Here is an 18883-nt window from a genome sequence, read left to right on the forward strand (position 1 = left end):
TTGTAAAAATATTAATATTTATATATTCGTTCCACAAAATCGTATTGGGAGAAGCAAAATGGCAGCTTCTAGAAGCGGAGTCGATAGAGTACTAAAAAAATGTCAGTCTTGTGTCGAAGCAGGAAATTTTTACGAAGCCCATCAGATGTATCGAACACTTTACTTTAGGTACATTACGCATGGAAGTTTCATCTGAACCAGAGAACCATGTTATGAGACCTGAACATCTGTTCCTACGGGTGCTAGTTAAAATGGCACTTGGTCAAAATGGCACCTTTGTAAAAGTTAAAATGGCACCTGGTTAAAATGGTACTTGATGATGATTGGGGTTTTTTACAGTCTTGACTATCCTTACGGATCTCGCACAACCGTCCCTTACAGGGATTCTGTTAGTAATGCCAGTCAGTAGTAGAAGGTAGCGGAGCCCAGCCTTCAGGATACCTGACCGAAGAACTCAAGAGTATGGCCTACTAGTGGCTGGGCTGCTGTGTTGATGTTCTGGCCTACTTCCAGACCCCACGTGTGTCAGAAAGCATTTCCCCACTAACTGAAAATCAAATGTCAATCATCTGCCGTTATTGTTGTTGTACCCCAAATCCGTGCATTTCCAGTTCAGAGATTAAACAAGTATTGGGAGCCATATGGGGTACAATACATTTCCACGAAATAAATAGAAATATGCTAGTATTTGATTTATTGAAAAAAAAAATATATAGTACTGGACAAAAATAACTTTATAGAATCTATTTTTTAGTCTGTTTAAAGAGAAATATTTATATGTGAGAATTTAAACACTTCATTTTTTAAGGCAAATTATTTCAAAATGATGTATAACTTATTTCAATGCCTATTCAAATAATGATTTGATTGAAATTGATTAAGAATTTAAATCATTTAGAATATTTTAGATTACTTAAAGTTGATCCCAATCATTAGATTATTTAAACTTGCTAATTTTTTATTGATAAATATTTAAATATTCTTATATAAGTATTTCATATACCATTTTTGTGCAACTTATTTTTCCTTTGAATTAATTCTAACTTAGAAAATTAAATCATTTATACATTTGATAAATAAAAACAAAAAAACTGTAAAACATAAAAAATATCCATTCTGTACTGCATTGAAGGCAGATTTCTAAGCATCAGGGTGATACTGTTTTTTCTTCATTTTTTTATATATCTGTAAATAAAAAAAAATATCCCAAGTTAGCTTAAATTTGTTCATTGTGGAAATTTTCTAGTGTTAAATGCTGCATAACTATTAATTTCCATTGAATTTTTCTAAGCAGAATGTTTTTTTTTAGATAGGGAAAATATGTTTGATAATTTAATCTGTCAAATACTCATAGTTAATTTGTATGACACATGACATATTTTGGTAAAGTGATTTTTGTTTGGGAAGCTTTGCAAATGGCAGACGATAAATCAATATCGATTGATTGGTTTCATGGATATCTAAAAAGGATTAAATAATATGGCATACAGAGGTTTTGGAAAAGTTGGAAATACTCTATGTTGAGCTTAAAACTTAAAAATTACCTGAAAAACCGGCAATTTGATCTTTGTTGTTGTTTTCATGAAACAGGCCAGGTTCAGGTCAGCAACCACTGACCCAAGCATGTGCCATCAGTTCCGTACAAAAAGGGATATTAATAATACATTCGAACTAGGTATGCATCGGAAAGAGGGTACAGCAGTATAGACCCAACCAATGACAGAATAAATGTTTATTTTCATTAAACATACCAATGTGGAGTCATAGACACACATATTTAGTTATAAATACTACCAATAAAATGTTTTTAATATCTATTTTATTTATTTTGAAGAGCTAATTTCATTAAGAAAAGGAAATATTATTCAAGTTTTGATTGCAAATTCATTAAGTAAATTAGTTTGGGATTATGGTTTATGACTTTGCTAATTACCTATATAATTTATGGCTTTGTTAATTTGATAGGTGATACAGGTATTATTATAATTATTTAATTAGATTATTTCACTACTTCAATTACCAGCTTGATATGTCCTGATATCCACATTACTTTTATAAAATTTTACAAAATTTATGAAGTTTTTTAAGATTATTTACAAAGTAATAAATGTGATATTCTGTATTTTAATCTTGTTTTTATTTGTGATAAATTTCACACCTTATTTTTTTTTGGTATTTCATTTAATTTCACAAAGTATTTTTATTGTGTTTTATAATTTCCCATTTTTATAAATAATTCAATGAAAATAATAAAATATGTGAACAAAATATTGTAAATGAAAGGACAAAATGAAATTTATTCAGGTGAAATTATAAAACATTTTTTATCACAATTAATGCATGATATATCCTGCAAAAAGACTTTGATTTTATATCTATCCAAAGTAAATAACCTCCAAAAAATACCAGGAAGAATACTAAATATATCAGAGGATTTATTTTTATATTACTAAATGATTAAACATACATTTATAATGGGTGCCATTTTGACCAAGTACCATTATAGCTAGAATTAATTCATACAAAACGTCAACTGGTCATGTCATACATTTTTGTATATATAAAAAAAGAAAGTCAGATCATTTGTTTGTATGATGTTGTAAAGTATACACTGTGAGACCACAAAAGAAAATAGAACGGCCTCATTGTAAGTCCGGATAATAAAATATGAGGCATTTTTTACTGATGTTTTTATCACAGGGAAGCAATTTACGCAAATAAAGATTAGTCTCCCAGGATGGAATAATTATTTGGACTACCTCTTCATAAGATAGAAAATTTATTGATTTAGTTGCCTACTATTAAAGTATAGCCTAGCTACTAATTGAAGCTCTGAACAGAAGGTCCCTCAAAGTTATGAATGGGTTTAACCAATATACTGTAATAAAAAAAAATTTCACAAGGGCCAAAGCTGAGTTGGAAGAAATACTTTGTTTGAAAGTTCAAAGGTCTGCAAAACCACCAATGCAACAATGCCTAATCTGCTGGAAGAAATGAGCAAAAAACTTCTCAATGTTAGTACTCAATTTGTCTCCATAATCTCTGACCCGAACAAAATTTTTGTAAAAGGTCACATAGACAAAAATGTCAATACTGTTATTTTTCAAACAGAATTACTGAAACTTCTTGTCATTGATTTCCAGATTAGGACCTGATGCAAAACAAATGTCATACCCTAAATAATTAACTTGATTTTGTACATGTTGAAAATATATTTTAGTAATTAAACACTTCTGTGTACCTGTAAGACCATAAACAAATATGTATGTCTATGATTGCATGACCAACTCTATGTTTTGGGACTACCCTAAATCATTTTATCTACAAACTGCAAGTTAAAAAAAAAATCTGTATTCCCGTTCAATAACTGAAGTACATTACAGCTAAGTCACTCCGGCATTTATCACTGTGTGCAGGTACATATTTATATTTGGGGGTATGGATATGTTGATACAGGGTGTACAAAGTGGAGGCGGCACTGAGACAGATAAGTCAGTTATTAGGTGTTGGTTTAAAAAAATGAGATAGTTATCAGAACAAGAGATTATTTCATGAACTCTATGATTATCAAGCATATTTTATGTTGTGTTTCTGGTGGTGAAAGCATTTCACAAAAGATCGAACATATCAGTATTTCAGGGTGGGGGTCTGTGCGAACATCATACAATGTTTACATCTCATTCATTTCCCTGTGATTTGTTTAAGTATGATTTATTTGAACTTTTATTGAGCCCACTTGAACAGTCTGAAACAAAAACAAAACAAAATTAGGATTTTAAAACCTTCACAAGTCGCAAAAATCCTAGTATTGCATGTGCCGATTGGGGGTACAATTCACATTGAAGATAGGGGAAAAGAAATAAATCTTTAATACAGCCTTTTATAAGAAATAAAATACTAAATCAGCATTTCTGATCAGTTGGTGGAGTGTGCATACACTTCAGAGGGGTCTGCTATTTCCTAGAAATATTTTGTCAGATATTACTAGTATGTATTTTAATGAACTGTTTGAACTTTTCACCATTGGTTTCATATCCTTGCTTTTGTTAACCAGCAAGCACCTGTACATTGTACATGAAAATTAGTATTGGTATGTATTAAACTAATATGAATTTGTGATTTTTTCCCGTAGAAATGGAATAATTATTTTGTTTTATTATTTGGAATCGATATATGAGATCTGGGACACATTTTCTCTTTTAGTTCACCTGGTGGAAGGCCATGTGAGCTATTGGCATCACTTGGTGTCCATTGTCATCGTTTACAATTTTTCATAACTCTTCTTCTCTGACACTACTTGATCAATTATAACTAAACGTTATATGAATGTTCCTTGAGGTATTCAGTATAAAACTGATGACTGATGTGGGGAGTTTTGATTTGTCAAAAAAACATGGCCTCCATTACTAAAAATAGAACATAGAGTCAGACAGAAGTTTTTCGCACATATCACAAAAACTGTTAGATTTAGCCAATTTCTTATTGGGGTAAAAGTGTCCAACACGATGAGATCTATCTGTGGTAAAATTTTCATGTTAATGTGTTAAGCCATGTTGGAGTTTTTGCCCTTTTTCAACATTTTTGCTTTATTAATGTTGCACTTCTTCCATCTGTCAGTCTGGAAGAAAAAATTGAAGTTTTCTGCACTTTTTTTTCTAAATGTTTGCAGATTTTGAGCTGATATTGGTATATAAGTCAACCATGATGAGTTGCAGAAAATCTGCTGACCCTTGTAGGAGTTGTTGCCCTTTTTAGACTTTTTTTGGCTGTTTTTGATGTTATTGCTTTCAAAAATCTTCTCCTCAGAAAATACTAGACAGAATTCAATGAAAGTTGGTATTACTGTTTTTTTATAGTATCCTGAACAAATTGACCGTTTGGAATTTTGATCAGTAAAAAAACATTGCCACCATTACTGAAAATAGAACATGGTAATCATACTGCTGATTTTTGCATATATCTCCAAAACTGTTAGGTTTAACCATATTTTATTGGTAAAAGTGATCTATCTTTTGTCAATTTTTGGTGAAAATCTGTTGACCCATGTTGGATTTATTGCCCTATTTGAACCTTATTTGCTGTATTCGATGTTATTACTTTCAAGAATCTTCTCCCCAGAATCTACTTTACACAATATAATGACAGTTGGTATTACTCTTTTTTAGGGTTTCCTGCACAAAATGACTGTTTAGATTTTTTGATTTTTGATTGGTGAAAAAACCTGGTCACTGTTACTTTAAATAGAACATGTGGATTGAAATACAGTTTTTTTTATGCAAATAACTCAAAAACCATTTAATTTAGCAAAATTCTGATGGAGAGTAATTGTTCACTATCAGAAGATGGGCCTTCGCCATTTTCACCAGTTGCTCGGATTCCTTCTTTAGGAAACTATGTTTTTTAAGTTGAATTGTGATGAAGAAAGATTGTTCTGGGTGGCCATTTTCCTTGGGGTATCACACATAGAACTGATATGGGGTTTTTGTATCTGTTGAAAAACATGACCATTACTAAAAATGAAACATAGGTGTCAGAAAGTTTTTTTTTGCATACATCTCCAAAACCATTAGGTTTAGTCAAATTCTAACATGAGCTAAAATGATCAGCATGATGAGATTTATCTGTGGTCAAATTTTTTTGAAAATCTTTTGCCATGTTGGAGTTATTAGCCTTTTTTATGTTTTTTTTTTTTCGCTATTTTTATTATTATTTCCTTAAAAAATCTTCACCTTGGACACTACTGGATATTGATATGATTGTTCCTTAGGTTTGAACATTAAGAATTTTAATCCAATAAAAAATATGGCTGCTTTTACAGAAGTAGAATATTGCTTATGGAACCAGGTGAGCGATTCAAGCTCTTTAGAGCCTCTAGTTTATTGTTGCAGGTACAATGGACAGAAAAAATATACAGAAGCTCTAAACCTTATTTACAATGGAGCAATAACACTTCTCCAACATAACCAGGTATAGTAGTTTTTTTATTACATGCATGTAGAATGTATCCTAAGAATTGAAACGATCTTCATATTAAACCTGAGTAGTCCATACGCTCAAGGGTTATAAAAATGCTTATGGGCTTGCAAAATTTCCACTCACAGGCCAATAATATCTGTACAAGGTATATAAGAATTTCCACAATGTGATTTTGGACTGTGGATCAAAAAGAAAGTACTGAAGGCTACTGAAGTACATATTTATTGTGCTATACATTATTCTGTCCTATCACTTTCTGCCGTTTATATGTGTTTTTGATGCAGGTGATTTTAAATTTTAGAATTCACTTCTGTAGCCATAAGAAAATCAAATCACAGTACTGTTCCTATTGTAACCAAGCTAACATGAAGCAAGTGTTTAAAGCTTTCTATCCAAACATATCAAATGTTTGATTTATTGCAGCATTCTAGTGGAGCTGACCTTGCCATGTTAATGATAGAGTTGCTCAACACATCTATGCAACAAGTTACAGATGAAACCACAGGTAAATTATGAGTCTTACATAGAATGTAGTTGATTTTTTACTACTAGGCATTTTTAAGTTGGTCCTAGTTGGGGTCTGAAATTAAAAGTCATTAAAATTTTTTAAAAATGAGTATTTGATGTTTTGTAGTTCGCTGGACCTTAACTATGTGTCAAGCTTGAATTTTGTATCCATATTTTTGTCAATATCATTGTCACATTTCTGTTTCTATTTCAGATAAAGTACTGCAGATATTTAACCTTCTCAGTGCTGATACTCCAGAAAGACATAATTTTATGATAGCAGCTATAAGGTGGACTATGAACGTTAGTCAGCATAAAAGAGGACATCCAGATCTACATAAAAAATTTGGTTTAGCTTTTTGGAAAGGTATTTGCTGTAAATTTTAAAATAATTGCAATTATTTTGAATTTTAGAATAACTTGCACCTGAACAATTAGGTGCCATTGAAACTTTCTATGATTAAATGGCAAAAATGAAAATTCCCATCTGATCTAGCATTACAAAATATCATTACTAAAATGCACATATTAATTTATTACAATATCTGATCTGTAATATATACTGGTCAGAGAGTGGATCTTGCCATTTTCGAGACAGATGCAATTCTCACCAATCTGCTTACCAAAACTTCATTCACCAATCAAGATTATGGTATGGTAGCTCATTTTTTAGAGTAAAATATCAGCAATCTGTTAGACATTATGCGTTTAATTTAAGACACGAACTGTTTCACTGGAGAGGAAGAAAAATTGGTCAGCAAGAATTACTTCTTGACCAGTATATGAAGTTTGTAACTAGCACTATTGTATACTGTCACACTATTAACCACAGAAACAACTACTTTTATTTTTTTTTCAGATAAGAACTATCCTCAGGCCCGATACCACTTTGTACATTCCACAGATGGAGATAACTGTGCCTTGATGTTAATAGAGTTCCATGTTAATCAGGGGTATTCCTCTGAGGTTGATATGTTTATTGCACAGGCTGTATTACAGTAAGTAATGGAATACTGTGAAAGTTCTATTGTTATTTGGGTACCAATTTTCATAGTTTTTGTGGATAGGCTAAACCACGAAATTTGGTTCCCAACGAAAGAAAATTTACATCGGTGTGTATACTGAAAATCTCAAAACCACGAATTCAAGAATCTACAAATTTGTATTTCTTCCCTAATCCATGCAAATTGGTATCCACAAATTAAAGTACTTTCACAGTAGTAGACTAAGTACAGAATTCTTGAAGTGTTGGTTTTGTCAGCTCAGTCCCAAAAAAATACTTAAGATACTAAGTAGTTTTCAATATCTCTGGTAGTATTATACACAGTTACTAAAAGCATTTAATTAAAAATGCATTAATCAGTTTCCATAACTTAAATTTGAATAAAAGGCTTTTGCTATGATTGACCTCCCTAAAGATGAGAAGTAAAAATGAAGTTAATTTCATAGCAATAAAAATGCATAATTTTAGGGTATTCAAATACAGCATTTAAAACTCATGTATCATTATCTGAATTGGTTGTGATCTCCTGAAGAATGTTTATCATATAAGGGCACAGTACCCACAGTGATACTATGTCCATTTGAAGCAATACATATTGCATTTTAAACTACATGCATTCTTAGATTATGTAATTATGGTGTTAGAGATATTTGAAAAAAATGCAAAACTAAGTATTTTTGTCAGTTTGAAAAATGTTCAATAAAGTAAATGGTATTGCCTTTAAAAAAAAGATGAGTCGATATCTGATGATCATTTATGTCAGTTGGTCATACAAATTATTTGCTTTATAAAATAAATTTCAATTCTTTTATTCCAATGATTAAAACATTATATATTTATACAATACTATCTGAACAAAAACATTATACATTTATACAACACTATCCAAACAACCTGTTCCACTAATCCACATAATCATTGAATAGGAATGAATTGACAATTCTCAATAGTCGAAAACACCTGTAACAGTCTATTGACCCGGCTTCAACACTCTACCATTGATGCTGTCACATTATTTATTGTTTACTTGTTACTAATATTTATCCATATTTAAAGATTTTAATGTAATTATATTTGATAGGCATGTATATGGGTGAAAAAATAATTTGCTGCATGCTGCATGTGACAAAATGTGAAGAGAATTGATTGTAAAAACCAGGTGTGCTTTAACTTGTAAAAGACTTTTAACTCCAGTTATTTTATGTACTTTAAATGGTGTTATCATTGATACAAATTTCTGACATGATTTTATTCAGTTTTATAGCAGAATTCCCCTTTTTCAAATCCTGATGATTTACTGTTATAATTCTTTTTTTAACTGTATATTTATATCCAATTTTGCCAATTTATTGTTGGCTTTGTAAAAATGTCTGAAATTTCACAATCAAAAATTATTTTCAAAAATAAATGCCAACAAATATACATTTTAAGCATTTAGCACATGGTAACTTTGAACATAACACAAAACTAAATACCCATGGTAACTGAACATAACACAACACTAAATACCCATGAAAATGTTTGAACATTACACAACACTAAATACCCATGGTAAATTTGAATATAACACAACACTAAATACCCATGGTAACTTTGAACATAACACATAATTAAATACCCATGAAAATGTTTGAATATAATACAACACTAAATACACATAAAAATGTTTGAATACAACACAAACCTAAATACCCATGAAAATGTTTGAAAATAACACAAATTAAATACCCCTGGCAGGGTTCGAAATTACTATTGGTCTGCTAGCCTGTGTCTAGTAAAATCAGTCACGGTCTAGCAAAATGCCTTATTGTACCGGTCTGGTGGTCTTGAAGAATAAGTAATTTCGTAATTCCAGTATTTAAACGCTTAAGGAATTTTAGAGGTATATTGCAAACATACATCGCTATTGATCAATGTCAAGGTAAACCAAATCGGAACTTCTTAGCCTTTCTCATAACACAAAGGTAGGTATTTGAAGTTCGGAAAATTAACTGAGTAGTTCCAAAAGAAAATAAACAAATGGTGACACTTTGAAGACGTATCAAAACCTACCCCTCCAATGAAATAGGGGAACAAAATAAATTGTATGTCTTGGCGAAGAGGGGCCGAACGTTTCAAGCTTCAATACAAATCGAAAAGGAATAGAAGTGTTGTAAATATTGTCGTGATAATGTTAGTATTGGTGGTGGCAGCAAACTTTAAATCTGACATTGACTTTCATTGACATGGACCCAGATGATAAATAAAATTGTGTTCACTGTTGCAATTAAAATTGTTGTGTCTTAGCAAGTTAATCAATTGAAAGTTTGCAGCCTTTCAAGTTTTAAGATAATATTTTATGTTATCTTTAAAGTTCCAATGCCCATTAGCTGGCATCATTTCTTTACATTCATTTTAAAAATTACTTTCTTAAAAGATCCTGACTTTAAAGCAATAAAAACACAACAACCATGAATGAAATGCCACTTTTATTAAAAACAAACCAACTTGTGTTATTCAGCTCAGGATTCAACCAAGGCTATGAAATCAGGTCTTGTGGCTTGTTTTCAGGTCTAGGTTTTTTTGTCTACTAGACCTGTGGTCTAGACAAATATCTGGACTAATTTCGATCCCTGCCATGGTAACTTTGAACATAACACAACACTAAATACCCATGAAAATAGTTGAAAATAAGTACTCATTAAATAAGAACAATTACAGTAGTTTAAGTTGATCTTCTGTTTTTGTATATTTTCTGGTGTTAGTAACTGCCTTGATGATTTAATTGTAGGGTGCTCACATCAAGTTCAGGAGGTCTTGTTTGATTTCCTACCAGGTCATATCAAAGTGTTTAAACTTGGTGGTCATGATATTTCGCAAAATGGTATATAGGCCAATCGGTTGAGTTTGAGTCAAAATAATGTATTTGAGAGGGTAACCCATATTCATGGGGCTGTTGCACCTCTGTGCTAGCACACTAAAAACTAGCTCAGTTTGGTAGACTACTACATTGCAAGGTCTGATTTTTTTTTTTATCAAATGTTCTAGTCCATAAATACATGATATCTGTCCATTCCATTGGATATATCTACTATCAATGAATCAGTGTGGCTTAAGTGATAAGGCTGACTGAAAAGGAAGTTAAGAAAGAAAGTTATAAATTCTATAGGAAAAATATAAATGATCCACATGTTGATAAGGGTTTATGATACATGTAATATTACAGTACATGTATGATTTTTTTTTCATTACAGGTTTTTGTGTTTACAAAACAAAGATACAGCATTATTAGTGTTTACAACTTATACCAAACAACACCCAGCCGTAGGAATGGGGCCACCATATCTGTTACCATTGTTAAACTTTATCTGGTTTCTGTTGTTAGCATTGGATGGGTAGGTTTATATAACTTTATCTGGTTTCTGTTGTTAGCATTGGATGGGTAGGTTTATATAACTTTATATACATGTATCTTCATGAAATCATGGTTAGTACATGTATGCAGTGATCCAGCTAGACAATTGAGGTAGATGGCATTATAAAAATCACAATGGCATACGTAATTCACTTTGGGTGAAATTATAATTAAATTGTATTGAATTGTGACTAAATTGTTGGTTCAGATAAATATGCCAATGCAAGGAGAACTTGAAATAGAACTCACAAAGACTTGGCCAAAAATTGGATGAAGGAACTTGCTTTTCTAGAAAACATGCTAAGTTTGTCATCAGATATCTAGTAATGATTATATGAAGTATGATTTGAGGAATAATTTCCTTGCCATATTGCATTTGGTTGAGACAAAAGAAAACACCTGATTTACTCATCATAATGGATTTGGTTGATAAGAATTACTGATACTCACCATATTGGTTTATAAGTTTATGAAGATGGGTGCATAATTTTTAAGTCTAGTTATATTATCTACTCTTTATGCTTACAAATCTAAATAAAGTTATGCACTGTGTTAATGTTTTGGCAAGCTCTTTAAGATGTTTATGTCTTTGCTGTTGTCGCTTTTATCATGGTTGTGACTAACATATAAATATGCAATTTAGTAAGTTTTTTTTTTTTTTTTTTAAATGTTTGTCAATTTCTCAATTTCAAAAGAGTGAAACTAGCCCTTCTTAGATTGAATGTTTAGATACTTATTCAGAAATTTTAAGAAGGACTAAATATTTATCAACTAATGCTGAAAGCCAAGATTTTCCTTGTCAAACTTAAAGTTACACAATTGTTATAGGATAATTAATTCAAAGGAGCGAATAACTAAATTATGATCACTAGTGCAGAAGAAAGACAAGATTTAACGAGTGTACAGAACTTATTCCATGCACAAGTAAATCTTCAAGAACTCTTGGCACAAGTAACTATTTTAGTATTCATAATAAACCATTGATTATCCTATTTAATACAGAGATTTTCTTAATAATTTATTGTTTATTTTCAACATAAATTTTAATTTTGTGACGAACAGATTGATATTTGTATTATGACATTTCGGGGGAGAAAGTCTGACAGTGAAATGACTTAACTAATTAATTTCACTTGTGAATTATCGAAAATTAATAGACTGGGAACATCATTCATCTAGTCTTATGCTTTTAATGAACATTAATGGTGTTTCAGTGGTAAAGTTACAGTGTTTTCCATTCTTTGCAACAAGTATGAAGCATCCATCAATAGAGATCCAAGTTATAAAGAGGTTGGTTTAGTTATAAATAGTGCATTTCATGAGACATTAAAAGATACAGACCATGTCGTGAAGTTATAAATATATTCACATAAAAAATCTTATGTTTACTGTGCCTGTAATTTACCTTTCTATGGGACTTGTTGATTGAATAATTTAATAAATTCATATCATTTAATTGGATGTGATCTGAGTTTATTCAGCAGCAACAAGTGTAAGGTAAATATGTAAACAAAACCATGTATGTTGTGTCAAAGAAAGGGGATGTAGGGGAATAAATTCCTGTTTATTGAAAGGGTCTATAGATTGAAAATTTCCCTAAGTCTGCTTTAAGTAGCAGTTAATGCCCCAATTCTAAAAGATATTTTCAAATGTCCTTTAAATTGTATTAATTCTGTGTTTTTCAATGTTACGAGCGATGTTTTTATGTATGCAGCAAGCCAATTGTTTGTATCAGAGCTACATACCAGTAAATGTTGTTTTGGTAAAGTAAAAGAAATCTTTTGAAAATACAGTACAAACTGTTCTCAGATTTGAATTGGAAATAAGAATGTATTTCTAAACTGCAGAAAAATGTATGTTCATTTTTTCTCAAGTTCAAAGATATGTTGCACGCAACCTGTATAGATAACAATGACCAGTACTAACAAAGATCTCTTTTTTGAAGACCAAACCATGATTGAAACTGACTGCTCAAATTTCTGGAGCATTGTGTGGTAGTATAAAAAAAAGGAAAATGAAAAAAAAAAGTAGCAAATTTAAAATGTTTGAAAAGTGTCTTAAATAAAACACCATCAATATAGAATTGATTTGATTATTCTGAATTTAAAAAAAAATACTTCTGCAATATTTAGTATTTTTTATGATTGTTAACTTCAGCAATGGGCTTTTAATTAATATCCTTGACTACTCTGACACAATCTCCCACAGACAGGTAATATGAGTGACTGGCGACTTGATATTGACATCTACATATTACTACCTAATAAACAAGTGGATTAGCAGACACACTAGTCAGGAGGTTTGAACAACAACAGTATTTTGATGTTAAGAACAAAAGACAAAAATTGGAAAAGAGTAACATATTTTTGATGTCTGATTGAGGCATCATGTCAGACTCTTGTTGTGGTTTTTGGTCCTAGATCAACATCTTGTTTGTTGTACTTACATAGTTTTTTTTTAATTAATTGAGTAGCATTTAAAAAAAGTTCCATGCAACATCTTGTTTGTAATCAATAAACCGAAAAATTAAGACATTAAATTAGTAGACTATGTGGAAACCAATGATAAAGCTTGGAGATAAATTGTAATGCTGTACTTTAGTGTCAATTTGTAAAAAAAAATAAAACATGAACAATTTCATTGTAATGCATTGTAACATACATGTATTGTATATTAGCAACCAACAGAGTAATTCAACATGATATAATCAATTTACTTAATTATACCTCACTCAATGTATGGGAAGTCTATTAGAATTACCTTGTCTACCCATCATTCCAAATGTTAGTGTTTTGGATTATAACATATTGTATATAGACTTGAGGGCCTCAGGGAAAATCAGCAATAAACTGAGTAAATCAACATGATATATATAATTTACTTATCTTCTTTTCACTGTCTTTGTGACAATAATGTGAAATGTAAACAAAGGCAAATAACACTTCATTTCAAGTAGCGGCATACATCTACTGAAAAAGAAACAAAGTCTTGATAGACATTTCATCTTAGAATTATAAATACATTGGGGTGTCTACAGTTTGAAATTAAGTTTAGAAATGATAAAATATTAAGTGTAAAGTACATGTTACTATCTACATAAAAAAAGACTCAAAGAACAGATTTGAATACCGTATCATGTTTGCGGTCCTTTTTAAGTTGAATAAACCTAAGAAAATTTTAAGTGATTCTGGCAATAAATGCTAGTACAAATTGTACGAATAAGTGGTTATAGATGGTTGTAAAATCATATGGTAACTTGTTTTATAACTTTAACTTCTCAAGATCAAATATTTATAATGGTAAGACCAAATAATTTTTATATGAGTGTAAAAATTTTACGGCAGTATAATTGTGTCATGCTTTTCACTATCAGCTTCTTTGTCATTGCCAGCGTCCATACACAGTGTGGTTCTCTGACAATAATTTGAGTATAAGCATATGGATCTTTGTGAAATTATACCTCTAGACACCATACCACAAAAGGAAGGCTGGAATCGATTTTAAGGATATTTACTGGAACTGTTTGGAAATTATGGATCAGAAACAAGCATTTCTGTGAAATCTGGACAATAACTTAACTCTCAGTGAATGGATCTAAAGTTATGAAATTGAAAACAAGGGGCCATACCACAAAAGGAAGACTGCAATCAATTTTTTTTTAATTAATTTGGAAATTAGTGGCCAAAAGGGGGCATGGATAAGCATTTTCATAAAATCTGGACAAATACTTGACTAAATGTGAATGGATCTTTGTGAAATTTAATTGTCATACTTCCAAAGAAAGCTTGGATTGATTTTTGGGGTTATAACTGGAACCATTTATGAATAAGAGGCTAAAAGGAACCACTGATTCTTGTAAAATTCTTGTCCTGTGTCAAATATCTAATCTGAATAAAAATTCAGAGATGTATGAAACTTGAATGTTGTATCAATACTTGCCCAAACTGTCTGCCATCATATTAAACTGTGCCAAGCAAAGTATTTATGGTTTAACGTGTTAAATGTGTCTGATATTGATGGTCATTTTCAAAGCTTTTTTTTTGCAGAAAATATCCATATCATTTTTCAGTCAGGATTTTTATGATAAAAGTGCTTTGTGGTTAGAATTATTCTTGTTACAAAGATTAAGAAAAAGAGACACGTTCTTAACAGTTAATCAGTGTTATTTTAAGCAGTAACAGCATATCCAGCGCTGTGACTACTACTTAGCAAATAATTGATTTTATTTGGGTTCATTATTAGTCAAATTTTTAACTAATTGGGGAAACTTTCAATATTGAGGCTGTCTTATTAAGGTCTTGCAATTTGTTGTTCTCAAGTGTCCCATTTCATTTTTTCTTTTCTATTAATTTTGCAGTATTTAGATAAGATTGGTCAACTGTTTTTTGGATTACCACCACCAAAGAAATCTCCACAGGGAATGTTTGGTAAGTATTACAACTGACATGGTGATGGGTCCATTCCAACTGACATGGTGATAGGTCCATTCCAACTGACAGCAATAGGTCCATTCCAACTGACATAGTGATAGAGCCATTCCAACTGACATGGTGATAGGTCCCATTCTAACTGACAGGGTTATAGGTTCAATTCCAACTGACATAGTGATAGTTCCCATTCCAACTGACATGGTGAAGGGTCTATTCCAGCTGACATGGTGAAAGGTCCATTCCAACTCACATGGTGATAGATCCAATCCAACTCACATGGTGATATGTCCCATTCCAACTGACATGGTGATAGATCTTTAGAAGATGTTTTACTCGTATATTGTATTGTGCACCTCCTATTTTTCATTTCCATCCGAATGACTTTTTGGGGTTTCATGTTGCACAATATGATAGACTTTGTGATTCATTGACTTGGGGCAACCCCATCTTCCCATCTGGAACTCCTTTGAAACTGCTGAATGGAAATCAATGAAACTTAATGCATTTGTGATCTTATAATGCCCCTTGTGCACCACCTATTTTATCATTTTATCTGAAAGATTTTTGGAGTGTTACAATGTTTATTGGTATTTGCATGTACATGAAGCATGGATGTTAGTTGGGGTAAATAAATTAGCTTTGCTCACAGTATTTCTAGTATTTCTTCTGATCACAACATGTTGAAACATTGTCATATACATGTACATCAGTAAAGGAACAAGTGTGAACTTCGATTTAAGTAGTGATCTAAGATATTAATAGATCAATGGTTACTTAATTAACCACTTCTACAAGAGTGCAGTTTCTTGACAAATTGATTTTAGACTTCAAATCAAGAGACTGAAAACTCTATGTATTTCAAATGCCTTTCAGTGGGATTACGGAAAAATTGAGAAAGGGGTTCAACACTATTTTTATTGCTTATTTTTGCCCAAACTTTAGCCAGATTTTTCAGCAAAAAGTGGGACCTAGACTCTGGAATACTCCCCTTGGATCTACTACTGTTTTTATTATGTGTTTTTGACAATTTACACTTGTAAGTTTTTAAAGAGAAAAAGGGAAGTATTTAATTTATTTTTTTGTAGGCAATTTACTGTCAAGTCTGTTAGGGGGAGAAGATGAACCTATGCAAACATCAACCTCTTCAGCAACAACAGCAACAACACTGACTCCACGGGTCGAGTCAAATGTAGATCTTGACTGAACTTTGTCTTGTGATACAGTTGTTTCAACTTTTTTATTTTGAAGTTAAACTATTATCAACTTGCTATTGATTTATTTATGGAGAATTACAGTTTCACCTTGGTTGTTCACAGGGATGTATAAATCATTATCATTTGGGCTTGTAGAACTCTACATACCTTCTAATAAAACCATTATGCGGTATTGTTGTTTTACTTAAGTTTGTATTGGTTTTTTAAGTCGCTAATATTGTTAGCAACTTCTTGCACTCATTATTTCAGTACTTTGTATATAATACTACTCCATGTTATGCTGCAGATCTGTGCCGTGTTTACTGCCATAGCGTCAAAGTTGTCTAGCTTCATACAAGATAAAAATGTACCTCTTAAATATCGTACATGTGTTCTAGATGTGTTTCTTGCTTGTATGAGAAAGGTAATTTTACACCAAATGATCAGTTAGCATTGAACATTACCCAGTTTCCAATTCAGGCATAGGGGCTCGCTTCAAGACTATATAGGTCATATACATTAGCAGGGCCCGATATCTATAAATATTCATTGCCAATTATTTAATCTGGTTCCCTGGTCAATATCATAAGCAACCCAAAGATTGCTTAAATGTACTTCTTTTAAACAATATCATACACATGTCTATGTGTATTTTTTTTTTTTTTTTTTGCTTTTATGAGAACAGGAAGTTAACATTAAAAGATGAAATGATTGGTTAGCATTGAACCTATGTAATATTACCCAGTTTCTGATTCAAACACAAGGGCTTGTTATAGTTGACTATAAGAGAGTTTTTCATGATGTTTTCACTTACCTGTGATTTGGTTTTGGTTGGCAAAAAATCCATGGAGGGCATGGAGCATGAGCTTTAAATCATCGTAACTTTTTCATTTTTGAAGATAATTGAAACAAATTTTTGGTTCCCTAAATTGCAAACAAAGTTATTTTTATTCATGGAATTTTTAAATAAATGTTCAGACTTTGAAGACTTCAGTCTTTGATTATAAATGGAATACAGTGAAACATACAATGTAGTCTTGGTCTTATAGAAAATGGAAAATTTTCTGTAATCTTTAAAAAAAAAAAAAAACAGTGGTTAAGATTTGAGTTGAGGAAGGAATTCAGATAATTCTCAATTGGATTCAATTATCTAAGTGTTTTAAATAACCTTGGATCATTCTAAAACAAACTCCACAACAAAGTTAAAATATATCTAAACCAGATATTTTAAGACTATTTAGATTAATTTTGAATGTATTTTGAACCTGAGTAAATCCTTTTTTAGCTCACCTGGCCAAAAACTTAGCGTCTGTTGTAGTCGTCCATCGTTGTTAAAAATTGTACAGAACTCTCCTTCTCTGAAACTACTTGACCAGTTGAAACCAAACTTGGTATGAATGTTTCTTGGGGTATCCTGCATAGAAGTTATGTTGGGATTTTTGATTCACCAAAAAACATGGCTGCTGTTACTAAAAATAGAATATAGTAGTCAGACAATAGTTTTTGCGCATATATCTCCAAAATCATTAGGTTTAGCTAAATTCTAAATGGGTAATAGTGTTCAGCATGATGAGATCTATTGGTGCTCAAATTATGGTTTTAATCCGTTAAGCCATGTTGGAGTTGATACCCTTTTTTAACGACACTTGCTATTTTTAATGTTATTTCTTTTAAAAAATCTTGTCCTCTGACACAACTTGACCATTTGAAACCAAACTTTGTATTGAATTTCCTTGGTGTATCCTGCATAGAACTGATCTGGGGATTTTTGATCTGTTGAAAAACATGGCTGTTGTTACTAAAATTAGAACATAGGGGTTAGACTAGTTTTTCACATATATCTCCAAAACAATTAGTTTTAGCCAAATTTTTTCAATAGCTGAAATGATCCTGATTATTAAAATTACAAAAGTCTTCAGGGATAAAAGTTGTCAGACAACTCCTTGTAAGATTTATTGCCCCTGAAAGGGAAAATATGACATTTTTTTTTACAGTTTTCAGTCAATATCTTGAAAACTTTGATAGATTAAAAGAAACTTTCAACTGTTGAAATGATGTTTATGATAAGTAATACCAAAGACTTCTTGAGTCAAAATTGTTGGACAACATCTTGTTCAATTTATTGCCTTTAAAAAGCCAGGTGAGCGATTCAGGCTCCTGGTAGCCTCTGGTCTTAAACCTCTCCATGCCTTCTGGTGTATAGACCTCGACACATCATTCCTATTTTTACACTTGACTTAATAGAGCAATTTCTTCAGTCCAGAAGAGGGAATGTTTAAACAGTTTAAATGTGGAAGCACATATAGTGTCATTAAGGTGTGCTCTATGAAACATTTTGATTTCATGTTGTTATCTGATTTCTTTTCCAGAATTTAAGGCA

At 31.4% G+C, this 18883-nt stretch overlaps 1 protein-coding gene across 1 annotated transcript; it reads left to right on the forward strand.

Moving 5' to 3' along the window:
- The first annotated feature begins 37 nt into the window (after positions 1–37).
- On the forward strand, positions 38–16696 carry LOC148619501 (Golgi to ER traffic protein 4 homolog). Its single transcript, XM_088579500.1, has 9 exons — positions 38–168; positions 5889–5967; positions 6400–6481; positions 6698–6850; positions 7343–7481; positions 10720–10860; positions 12095–12170; positions 15238–15307; positions 16396–16696. Exons 1-9 carry the CDS (start codon positions 59–61, stop codon positions 16512–16514), a joined length of 969 nt encoding a protein of 322 aa, XP_088435626.1. The 5' UTR covers positions 38–58; the 3' UTR covers positions 16515–16696.
- Positions 16697–18883: the final 2187 nt, after the last annotated feature.

This window comes from Perna viridis, chromosome 4, assembly GCF_037379345.1.
Source record: "Perna viridis isolate PV_CMFRI_1.1 ecotype Kerala chromosome 4, ASM3737934v1, whole genome shotgun sequence".
In the NCBI taxonomy this organism is placed as follows: domain Eukaryota; kingdom Metazoa; phylum Mollusca; class Bivalvia; order Mytilida; family Mytilidae; genus Perna; species Perna viridis.